The sequence below is a fragment of the Papio anubis genome, chromosome 17, assembly GCF_008728515.1.
Source record: "Papio anubis isolate 15944 chromosome 17, Panubis1.0, whole genome shotgun sequence".
NCBI lineage: Eukaryota > Metazoa > Chordata > Mammalia > Primates > Cercopithecidae > Papio > Papio anubis.
Genome location: NC_044992.1, coordinates 34,175,879 through 34,187,965, shown reverse-complemented (window position 1 = coordinate 34,187,965; position 12,087 = coordinate 34,175,879). Strand labels below are relative to the sequence as shown.

The following is a 12,087-nucleotide window of genomic DNA, read 5'->3' as shown; positions in this document are numbered from 1 at the left end:
TAGCACACGCCTGTAGTCCCAGCTACTTGGGAGGCTGAGGCACAAGAATCACTGGAACCCATGAGGTGAGGAGGCTGCAGTGAGCCAAGATCATGCCACTGTGCTCTAGCCCGGGCAACAGAGCAAGACTCTGTCTCAAAAAAATGAAAAACGAAAACAAATTTATATGTGACCTTGAACAAGTTACTTACTCTAAGCCTAAATTTCCTGAAGTTTAAAATGACAATACCACTTCCATCAAGTTTGTCGTATGGCATAAAAATGGGTACACTAAATATTAGTTCCTGCCCTTCTCTCATCTAACTTGCCTTCAAGGCTCATGCCATTGTGTTAAACATCTTCAGTGGTGAGAAACCTTTAATCTTTAATGATGGATTGGAAAATATAGTCAACTAAAAGCATGCAAGCTAAGTTTAGTGAACAAATGATGGATAGTTTTTAGCCTAAAAGACATTTTGCAGAAAGAACCCTATGAATCTGAGCTATACTATGACCTATGATCATATCACTATTAATTTACTTTTTGGAAAAGTTCTCACAGAAGTTCTCAACATTTTTCAAATTACTGTAGGTTAAAATGATTGTTTGTCCTGGTTAATTCCTGTACTGCATGCCCCTGACATGCACGTAATTCTAGAATATTAAAATTGTGCATTGCAGACTTTGGTAACCTGATTTTTGGATCATATAAAATACACGTTTTATTAGATGTTACTATTTTCTTCAAAAAACATGATTTTGTCATATTAGAAGCAACTATATGTCCCTAAAACAATCACTTACTCTGAGTTCTTACAAACTGCAAGAATAACAAACCATTGGTATAGGGTCATACTTTACAGTACCTTTATAATACGCTCAGGATAATATCATAAATTTCCATCTAATTTTCTCCTGTCACAATATAAGTACATGCCCTCTTGTCCTAGAGTCTGTTAATAACAGAACAAGTCCAACTACAATTTCGAAGTCTGGCATCTAGGATAGTTATTAAATCATCCTTCATCCCTGCCTTCTCCAAGTTAAATAATCTAAATTCCTTTGCTTATTCTTAATATGTTCTATATTTTTCAAAGCCCAAATCATTATATGTAATACTAGGAAAATAACTATTACATACTTTACAAAGATAATTAAGAACAAATATAGAGTTAAAATTATAGCTATGTAAAAATAGCAATGTGACAGGTATAATACAATTATGAATAACAAATGGAGACCCAGAAAAACTGTCATTCACATATTAATTCTACAGCGTGATTCTACTTCTGGCATTCTAGAGCACAATAATCCTTACCAGGGGACTTTCCTTGTTGTGAGTTGCTTCTGTGCTCTCTGTATCTGGCTGGAGTGGCTAAACCTGTGTCTTTGCTAGGCTTGCTAGCAGGCCCCATTTCTGAAATGAGGAATCCCATCTGTTCTGAAGGCAAGATATTCTCACGTGAACTGGTCTGGCATTTTATATTGGCATCCACCTAAAATATTAAACCCATTCATTAATTGAGATTTCCTCCAAATATCTGCTAAAAGTTAAGATATTTTATCAGAGGAGTTCTATTATAGGAACATGATCCAACAAACAAGCTTATAAGGCTTTTCATTCTTATAAATGATACTATACCTTTCTCCATACACAAACTACTAAAATGTATATGGAGCTAAAACATTTACTTATGATCAGAGGAATATCTACCATGAAGCTGCTTTTTTTTTTTTTTAACTTACAAAAGTGCAGGGGTTTTTTTGTTTTTTTTTGTGGGTTTTTTTGTTTGTTTGTTTTAAGGCAGGGTCTCACATTGTTGTCCAGGTGAGAGTACAGTGGTACAATCATAGCTCACTGTAACCTCAAGCTCTTGGGCTCAAGTGATCCTCCTGAGTAGCTAGGACTACAGGTGCTAGTTAATTTTTAAAAAGTTTTTTTGTAGGCTGGGCGTGGTGGCTCATACTTGTACTTCCAGCACTTTAGGAGGCTGAAGTGGGTGGATCACAAGGTCAGGAGCTTGAGACCAGCCTGGCCAACATGGTGAAACCCCGTCTCTACTAAAAATACAAAAAATTAGCTGGGCGTGGTGGTGGGCACCTGTAGTCCCAGCTACTCAGGAGGCTGAAGCAGAAGAATCGTTTGAACCCAGGAGGTGGAGGCTGCAGTGAGCCAAGATTGCACTACTGCACTCCAGCCTAGGTGACAGAGAGAGACTCCATCTCAAAAAAAAAATTTTTTTTTTAATTTGGATTTTTTTGGGTATTATTTTAAGGGGTACAGGTAAAATTTTGTTACATGGATATACTGCATAGTGGTGAAGTCTGGGCTTTGAGTGAATAGTGTACAGTGTACCCACTAAGTAATTTCTCATCTCTGTTCCCCCTCCCACTCTCCCACCCTTCCACATCTTCAATGTCTCCAATGTCTATTATTCCACATTGTATGTCCAGTGTGTACACATTATTTAGCTTCCTCTTATACAATGACAACAGGTGCTATTTGACGTTGTTTCTGTGGATATACTTTTGATGAATTATTCTTACTAATTATTGAGAATTAAAGTTTATTCATTTTCTTGTAATAAACTAGTGGCAATAAAGGAATTAGCCTTTACCTTCTGCTTTAGGAGTGCAGATATTAGTCAGGAAATTCAAACACAGTATGCTCACAAGTTACAGTTCAATGATGCTGTAATAAAGTTAGATAAGACCTCCAACCATCTCCTTACCTCTGTGCTACAAATGGCTAGGAAAGTCCTCATAATGCCTGTCAAATAAACCATCCCTCCTGGGTAACAGAATTATCGGCTAGGCATATCTAATCTATTTGAATTAAGATAGGAAGCAAAAACTCAAGGGATGCTTATAACATGAAAATAAGCTTCATACCACAATGCTCAATTAGACAACCTCTCTTTAGAGGTTGACTTCAGACCATGCATAATACAATGAGAGGATGCTTAAGGGTTAAGGTAACTTCTTTCTGAATCTTTTGTGCAGAAGCACCGCGACATGATCCTCCTGGAAACCATAATGAACTAGTATTAAACCCAAATAAAATCTGAACAAACTCTCCACTAGAATAGTCTTTAGCAGAAGTACTAGGTACTTTGAGCTTTATTAGGATTTTTTCTTTGCCCCCTTACCTGGTGTGTGCTGAATGGTGGCCCTTCCTGCACAAATACTACTGAAGATGGAGATGGATTATGATTTAGGTGCTCCTTCAGTTTGACATGAGCTTGCTGGATGGCTGCAGATTCCTGTATTGTGCTATTTTCAACAGGCTGAGCTGTGTGGATGGTATAGATGTACTCAGGTGACTGTGGTAGAGAGCAGGCAATTGCTTGTTCTGTTCCAACCACAAAAGACATAATATCTGAGCCTACAGGAGTAAGTGGCTCCAGCTGGCTAGCCTGACTTGCAGAACATGGATTGCTGTTGTTAGAATTAGCTAGAATGTGTTGGCCTCTGTTAGATTGAGATGTTGGGCACTGATTCTCAACAGGCTCCACCTTTACCATCTCCAATTTAGGGGAGGAATGCAACTCATCTACTATCTGAAAGACAGCCTCTAGGTTTACTTCTGTCTTTTTATTTTCATCAGTAGTACTGCAGGGCCAATTGGAAGGCAAAAATTCAACTGGATAGGAGGATTGCATTGAAGGATTCTGGGAAAAGAAAAAATATAACTGTTTGGATAGAAAATCAAATATGAGATAAAGGAGGAAAGCTACAATATTTAGGCTGATGAGTGCTAAACATAAATAGATTAAACTTAAAGATCACTAAGAAAACCTAGACACGAATCTACTTTTCAGCAATAGTAGCTTCAAATCTACTGTTAGCATTTACTTAGTATGTACTACATGTCAACCACTCTGCTAAGTTTAACACTTCAATGGGTCAATAATTCTTAGGGTTAAACTATACAAAATCAAAAGCTATAGTACCCAAATACCTATTTGCTGAGAAAGCATCTATACACCAAATTCTTCCATAAAAGCTGACAGACAAAAACATAATTTGTATCTATCATATACTGTTTTAGGAATGCAGTAAGGAAATTTCAAACACAGGATGCTCAAAAGTCTACCAATCCTTCTACGGATTCAGGGAGTGGTACTAATATTCTGTTCCAAATAATATGGGGAAAAATGGATGGAGTATCAAATGCCCTTTGTTTCCTGGGATTATTTATTTTTAATAATAAAGCAGGCCGGGCGCGGTGGCTCAAGCCTGTAATCCCAGCACTTTGGGAGGCCGAGATGGGCGGATCACGAGGTCAGGAGATCGAGACCATCCTGGCGAACATGGTGAAACCCCGTCTCTACTAAAAAGTACAAAAAAACTAGCCGGGCGAGGTGGCGGGCACCTGTAGTCCCAGCTACTCGGGAGGCTGAGGCAGGAGAATGGCGTGAACCCGGGAGGCGGAGCTTGCAGTGAGCTGAGATCCGGCCACTGCACTCCAGCCTACGCGACAGAGCGAGACTCTGTCTCAAAAAAAAAAAAAAATAATAATAATAATAATAAAGCAAGAGACTAAAATGGCTGTTGCTTTTAGATTTACATCTTTAAGATATATTCTCTTACATATACTACTTTGCAGAGAGTAGGCATTTAATACATGTTTGGTGATAAAGATCTGTGAATATAAAATACAGAAGAATGATTAAATAAAACATGAAATGAATTGATGTTGCCCAATGAAGAGCTTCGCACAGAGTAGGCATTCAATAAATGTTTGTTGATTATATCAGATTATAAACAGATTATATCTGATACATCAGATTATAAACTTAAAATACAGAAGAGCTATGATTAAAGAAAGTATGCAGTGAGTTGATGTTGCTAAACACACTCATTAACAAAGACTGTCAATGATTTTCGGAAGGCCACTAATGCCAAATAATGTAAATTCAAATGGTATAAGCACTAAGTGACTATAGCCAATAGCAGCATTTATTGAGTTATTACTATGTGCCAAGCACACGCAAAGTGCTTTATATAGATTTCATCCAACCTTCAAAAGAGCCTGGTGAAATGTGATAATCTCCATTTCAAATGATAAAACTGAGGTCCAGAAACTTCCTAATTTACCCAAAGTTACAATGAAATAACTGACAGAGCCAGGTTTCAAGCCTAGGTTTGCCATACTCAAGAACTCTTGCTCTTAAACATTACAACGTACTGACCGTGCACGCACGCTCTCACCCATACCTACAGTCCAACTAAACTAATTGCATTTATTTTCAGGTTGGAATCTGAAACACCTTCCCATTTTTCTATTTCAAAATTTTATGTGTGCTTATCTCTATTTTCCTATGATGAACATGTATTGTCTTCTTTTTTAAATTTTTTGTTTTGTTTTTGAGACGGAGTTTCACTTTTGTCACTCAGGCAGCAGTGCAATGACACAATCTTGGCTCACTGCAACCTCCGCCTCCCAGATTCAGGCCATTCCCCTGCCTCAGCCTCCTGAGTAGCTGGGATTACAAGTGCCCACCACCACGCCCAGCTAATTTTTGTATTTTTAGTAGAGACAGGATTTCGCCATGTTGGCCAGGCTGGTCTTGAACTCCTGACCTCAAGTGATCCACCCACCTCAGCCTCCCAAAGTGGTGCTTGGAGTACAGGCATGAGCCACTGCGCCTGGCAGATTTTTTTTTTTTTTTTGGAGACAGGGTCTCACTGTGTTGCACTGACTGGAATACAGTGGCACAATCATAGCTCACTATAGCCTCAAACTCTTCAAACTCCTCAAGGTGGGAGGATCGCTTGATCCTTCCACCTCAGCCTCCCAAGCTAGGATGAAAGGTACACACGCCACTACACCCAACTAACCCACCCTCTCTCTCTCCCTCCCTCCCTCCTTTTTCTTTCTTTCTTTTTTTTTTTTTTTTTAGAGATAGGCTCTCACTATGTTACCCAGGCTCATCTCAATTTCCTGGCCTCAAACAATCCTCCCACCATGGCCTCCCAAAGAGCTGGGATTATAAGGCATGACCTACCACACATGGCCATATATTGTCTCTATAACAAGAAAAGGTCTTTATTAAAATGTTTCATTTAGCATACAACATAATCAAGATATAAACACTGTCATAGTATCTCCAGTATGATCCAGAGAAGAGAGTGCCTGGACCCACAAACAAGAGCATCTAACTGTGGGATAGGTGTGTCCCTCCAGTGAAGATGAATGGACTGGGATATCATGCTTGATCATATCAGCCATGAAAAGGGCCAGCTAAGTCCCCTTGACCTCATCCTATACTTTTCAAACAACAACCTGATTATAATTTGACTTCCTATGTAGATTTTTCTCAAAAAAAAAAAAAAAAAAAGAGGAATGTTCTTTTGAGTACCCTAATGCCACTAGTAAGATATTCTCTTAAGAACTGAAACTATCTTGGCTAGATGCTTATCCAAGGCAAACACGCAATTCCAATCTTTAGCAGTTATAGCATAAAAATACAAAGCATGGAATTTAAAAGTATCCTTAAAATAGCTATATAAAACATTTAACTCCAAGCAAGTGTCTCCTAAGAAATAATGAGAAGATATTTGGAGTAAAAGTTGAGCATCCTTAATCCAAAATTCCAAAATCCCAAATACTCCAAAACCTGAAACTTTTTGAGTGCTGGCATGACACCACAAGTGGAAAATTCCAGCACAAAAGCACTTAACACAAACTTTGTTTCATGAACAAAGTTACAAAAAATATTGTATGAAATTACCTTTAAACTATGTGACTCAGGTCATATCCCTAAGATATCTCATTATGTTTTTGCAAATATTCCAAAATCTGAAAAAATCCAAAATCTGAAACACTTCTAGTCCCAAGCATTTTGAATATGGGATGCTGAACCACTATGGTGTTTACAACATATGGGCTATGGATAAAGGGGGCCACCATTTAAATTTCTCATTTTTGACATTTTTCTCCTTTCTCCTTAAAAAGAAAAGTCTAATTATCTGTATCAACTTGGAAGAATCTGTCATTTGATGACTTATGTACTTGTATAGTTTATCTGGTATTCATTTTACCTTGGAAAAATCCAGAACAGCACTTTTTAAAACAACTTGCAGCAATAATGGGAATGTTCTAGATCTGTGCTGTATAATTCAGTAGCCATAAGCCATATGAAACTACTGAGCACTCAAAATGTGTCTACTTTAAATATGGAATAATTTTTAAATCTATTTAATTTTAATTTAAATAACCATATGAAACTATTGAGTACTTGAAATGTGGCTAGTATAACTGAGGAATTTTTAAATTTCATGTAATTTTAATTAGTTTAAATAGCCACATGTGGCTAGTAGCTACTATACTGAACAGATCTGGCCTAGAAGAATTCTGAGATATTATTTATATCAATTCTCTCTCCTTTTTTTTTTTAAGAACTGAGAAAACAAAGCCCATTAATCCACAGCTTACTTCTGATTACTCATTAATATAAAATTACACTTTGAAATTTTGCAAGGTCGATAAAATCGCACATGAAGTGCAGAGCATGGCCACGGTTGCAAGACTCCTACCTGGAAGTAGTTGCAGTGTGCATAGGAAGAGGCAGTGGGAGTGACACAACTACTTAGAGCATCCATGTGGGTAGGAGAACAGCACTGTAGCACAGCTGGAACAAATTCAAACACAGAAAAGCCATCAACCACAATACACTTCTATAGCATTCAAGGAGCTCCCCTCTTTCAACCTGGAAAGAAATCCAAATTTGAAGAACTTCCTTTGTATGTCTAACAAAATATTTAGTCCAATTAGGTGGTGTTATTTATTGAAAACAACAAAGTAACAAAATAATTTTAAAGGCCTTTAAAAGGTTCATGTCTAATGTCTATTTTTGTAAATGATTTAACACCTAAGCATTTTGTTATCTTTCTAACCATATATTTTTATTGAAAGTAATTTCATTTTATTGAAAATAGAGGAATATATTGAAATTCCAAAATAAGTATTTCAATCATTTCAACAGTAACCACTATTTGGAGGGTGGAGTGTTTTAAAAGAGTAAAATAAGTACGAAATATTCTCCAAGTGTTCCACCATTAAACAATGCATCCAGTAGAAATGTATACAAAAATGTTTTAATCATTTAGGCAAGTGGTTAGGAATGCAGATCATTGAGCCAGACTGCCTGGTTTTGGAGCCCAGCTCCACCAGCCTGGCTTTACAGCCCAGTGTAAATTTGAGCAAGGTTAATCTCTGTGTGCCTCAGTTTCTGCATCCTATTAAAATAGAGATAACAACAGAATAATGGGACCTACCAAATATGGTTGTTACGAGGAATAAATGAGCTAATATCCATAAAGAACTTAGAAGAGTACTAGTACACAGTAAGCAATCAATAAGTGTTAGCTGCTATTATTTTAACAGAAGAAACACATTTTCAAAACTTTCCCTTTATAGTCAGGACACTGTGAAAAGCCTGAACTCTTGGTATTAGCAAAGTTACTTACAGATGCAGTCTTAATAATAGGTTGAGTCTGCTTTTTTGTAGAGACTCTCCAGTATAAGTGAGAATCAGTTATTAATAGCACAACTGTGGATTAAACGGAGGATGATGTATGTTGAGCACCTACCCTGTTTCAGGCACAGTAGTAAATGCTTTACATATATTGCCTTTACAAAACAAGTAAACTAAAGCTCAGTGATATTAAGTAATTTGCCAAAAGTCACAAAGCGGGAAGTGACAGAGTCAGTAATTAAACTCCAAAGCACACGCTCTTTAATATACCACAATACAGCCAGGCATGGTGGCTCACTCCTGTAGTCCCGGCACTTTGGGAGGCTGAGGCAGGCGAATCCCTTCAGCCTGGGAGTTTGAGACCAGCCTGGGCAACATGGTGAAACCCCATGTCTACAAAAAATACAAAAATCAGCCAGGCATGGCGGCAAATGTCTGTAGTCCCAGCTACTCGGGAGGCTGAGGTGGGAGGATCATTTGAGCCCAGGCGGTAGAGGCTGCAGTGAGCTGTGATTGTGCCCCTCACTCCAGCCTGGGTGACAGAGTAAGACCCTATGTCCAAAAAAAAAATTGTATATATCTCACAATAATTCCCTAAGCTAAACCCTCTTCCTGAAATGTAACATTTGTAGTTTTACTAGAATTCTACTTGCCGAATATCTTTAAAGGTGTCTTTATCAATAAGGTGGCAACTCTCCCTTTTTATGTCCACATTTTTCATATTTTGAGTGTGCTAATAAAATTACTAATCTCATTATTTAATCTTTAAAGGTAAATTGACCTAAGGATTATAAAAAAATTAACCGAAATGCTTCCCTATTTCTCCATGAATATTGATTTTTAAAACATCAGAAGTTCATGAAGATACAGTAGAAATAAATATTTTCTCTTTGTATCATGAGCAATTTAACCACTAAATTTTGCACACAGAAAGAAAACTTGAAATAATTGGCAAAATTATAGTTCAGACATAAATATAAAGGTTATTTTTTGGATGACATATTTTTTAACAATTTTGGTGACTTTAAAAAGCCATATATTACTAAGATTGCCTCATAAAATTCAAGTTGTTATCATTTCCAATATAGGTTAGCAGAACAGGTTCTTAGACTTGATCCTTTGAAGGTTATTCAAATATATATATTAAATGTTTTGGATTTGAATTAGATTTCCCAAAGTGTCTGACAGCACAAATATCCTAGGAAATCAACTGAATCCAAATAGCTAAACACCAAGCAAGATCTGCAGAGCTTGCCAAAACTGCAGAAGAGAAAAAAAAATTCTTTTTCCCCTAGAGTTACAGCAGCTAAGGAAAATCTAGCCACCTAGCGGTAGAGAAAGACTTGGGAGCTGCAGGTCCATTCCATCAGGGTACCAAAAAGCAGTGTTTTGTTACAAATAAATCAATAAAAGGTGTTAGTTTTACTGTTTGGAAGTTTCTGACTCCATTGGTTACACATTTTGAATAGGTATAAAAATGTACTTTAAAATAAATTTCTCAGAGAAATAAACTACAATATATAACAGAGAATATGTTAATATATTTTTGATAGCTTGATAGCTGAGTTGGTTTCTCAGGAAACAGCAAAAAAGTAAATGTTCTTTAAAGTATCCAGTAACAAATGGAAAGCAAAACAGTACCTGTATGAAGAAAATGAGGACTTCAATAGATTACACTCCAAAAAGATTCCTCAATGGCTATTCCTTACCACTGTAGTCCTATTTTGTATAGTCAACAAAATAGAACAAAGGTATTAGTAAGTTTACTGAATATGAAAACTTAGGCATAGAAATTTGACTATGTGCCTAGTATATGAAAAAATAATCTACTGTGCATTATGAAAGCACTGACATTTATAAAACTTAGTTTATCACTATGTCCTAAGATACATTCATCTGCATAAAGAACTTTCAGTGTCTTCCTGAAGGCAGTGTTCAGTTGAGGCATTAAATTCCATGTAGAAAGAAAAACTGAAAATAATTAAAAGAATTCCATTTCAGATATAAATATAGGCATTAATGACATTTTCAAAAAATTTCTAAGTAATAAAAATGTTAAGTCAGAGTTACTAAAAATTATTGCTCCTACTATAGGTGAGGCAAACAAGTTAATGTACTTTATCCTACGGAAGTGATTCAAATATAGAATCAAAATATTTAGAATTTGAATCTACTCCAGAATAGTATAATGTCAACAGTGAGAAAATACCCCATAATATAAATGCTCAAAAGAAAAAAAACATCATAATAGTATATTTAATTTCAAGATAAGTTCCTACAGCAACTAGAACCCCAGTATCTCCTCATTTATGGTGAGGTAAAGAAAAGGTCTTCTGAGTTTATACCTCAAAGTGAAAGCAGGCATTTGAAAAGATATCTGTACACCCATGTTCACCATAGCAGAATTTACAACAGCCAAAAGATAGAAGCAACTCAGTATCCATCAACAGATGAGTGGATGAACAAAATGTGTTATATATATACAATGGAATATTATCCAGCCTTTAAAAGGAAGAAAATTCTGACACATACTATAATATAGATGAATCTTAAAGACATTAAGTGAAATAAGCCAGTCACAAAAGGACAAATATTATACGATTCCTCATGTAAGGTTCCTAGAATAGTCAAATTCATATATACAAAAAATAAATTAGAGATTACCAGGGGTTGGGAGAAACTATTGCTTAATGGGTACCGAGTTTCATTTGGGTGATAAAAAGTTTAGGAAACGATGGTGAGGGTTGCACGATATTGTGAATGTAAGTAGTGTCAATGAATTGTATATTTAAAAATGGTTAAGATGGTAAATTTGGCCGGGCGCAGTAGCTCACATCTGTAATCCCAGCACGTTGGGAGGCCAAGGCGGGCAGATCACAAGGTCAGGAGTTTGAGACCAGCCTGACCAAGATGGTGAAACCCTGCCTCTACTAAAAATACAAAAATTAGCTGGGCGTGGTAGCACACGCCTGTAATCCCAGCTACTCAGGAGGCTGGGGCAGGAGAATCGCTTGAACCTGGGAAGCAGAGGTTGCAGTGAGCCAAGATCGTACCACTGCACTCCAGTCTGGGTGACAGAGTGAGACTCCATCTCAAAAAAAAAAGATGGTAAATTTATATATTAAATATATGATTCCACTTATATTAGATATTTAGAACGGTCAAATTCACAGAGACAGAAAACAGAACAGTGGTTGCTAGGGACAACCTCTCCACCTCAGGGACAGGTTGGCATTCTCTAATGGGCAGTTAGTGGTTAACAGGTACAGAGTTTCAGTTGGGGAAGATGAAAAAGTTCTGGAGATAGACAGTGGTGATGGTGAATGTACTTAACGCCTCAAAACAGTACCCTGAAAAACAGTTAAAGTGGTTAAGTTTTATGTTACGTATATTGTTTCACAATTTTTTAAAAAGGTAAATATGATTGCATTTTTGCTTAGTTTCTTCTAGCAGAGGACAGAGAGAGATTCCTGGTGCTAAGTGCCTCTTTCCCATAAGCACAAAATGAAGTACTTTCAGAGGAGCAATACAGACTGCCTGAGAACAAGAGTAACAGCATCAAAAACCTCTTATAATTCTATATTCTATATTTATGTACATTAATGTAGGATTAGAAGCCTAAAGA

The 12,087-nt window shown here is 36.8% G+C and overlaps 1 protein-coding gene across 1 annotated transcript in view; it reads right to left on the bottom strand.

Moving 5' to 3' along the window:
* Window positions 1-12,087, bottom strand: part of HSF5 (heat shock transcription factor 5) — a 59,971-nt gene that overhangs the window by 29,952 nt on the left and 17,932 nt on the right. Inside the window, exons 3-5 of the mRNA XM_031657518.1 lie at window positions 7,522-7,616; window positions 3,129-3,650; window positions 1,298-1,475 (exon numbers count right to left, since the gene is read on the bottom strand). Of these exons, the coding sequence (XP_031513378.1) occupies window positions 1,298-1,475; window positions 3,129-3,650; window positions 7,522-7,616 (795 nt within the window). The remainder of the gene's footprint in view (window positions 1-1,297; window positions 1,476-3,128; window positions 3,651-7,521; window positions 7,617-12,087) is intronic.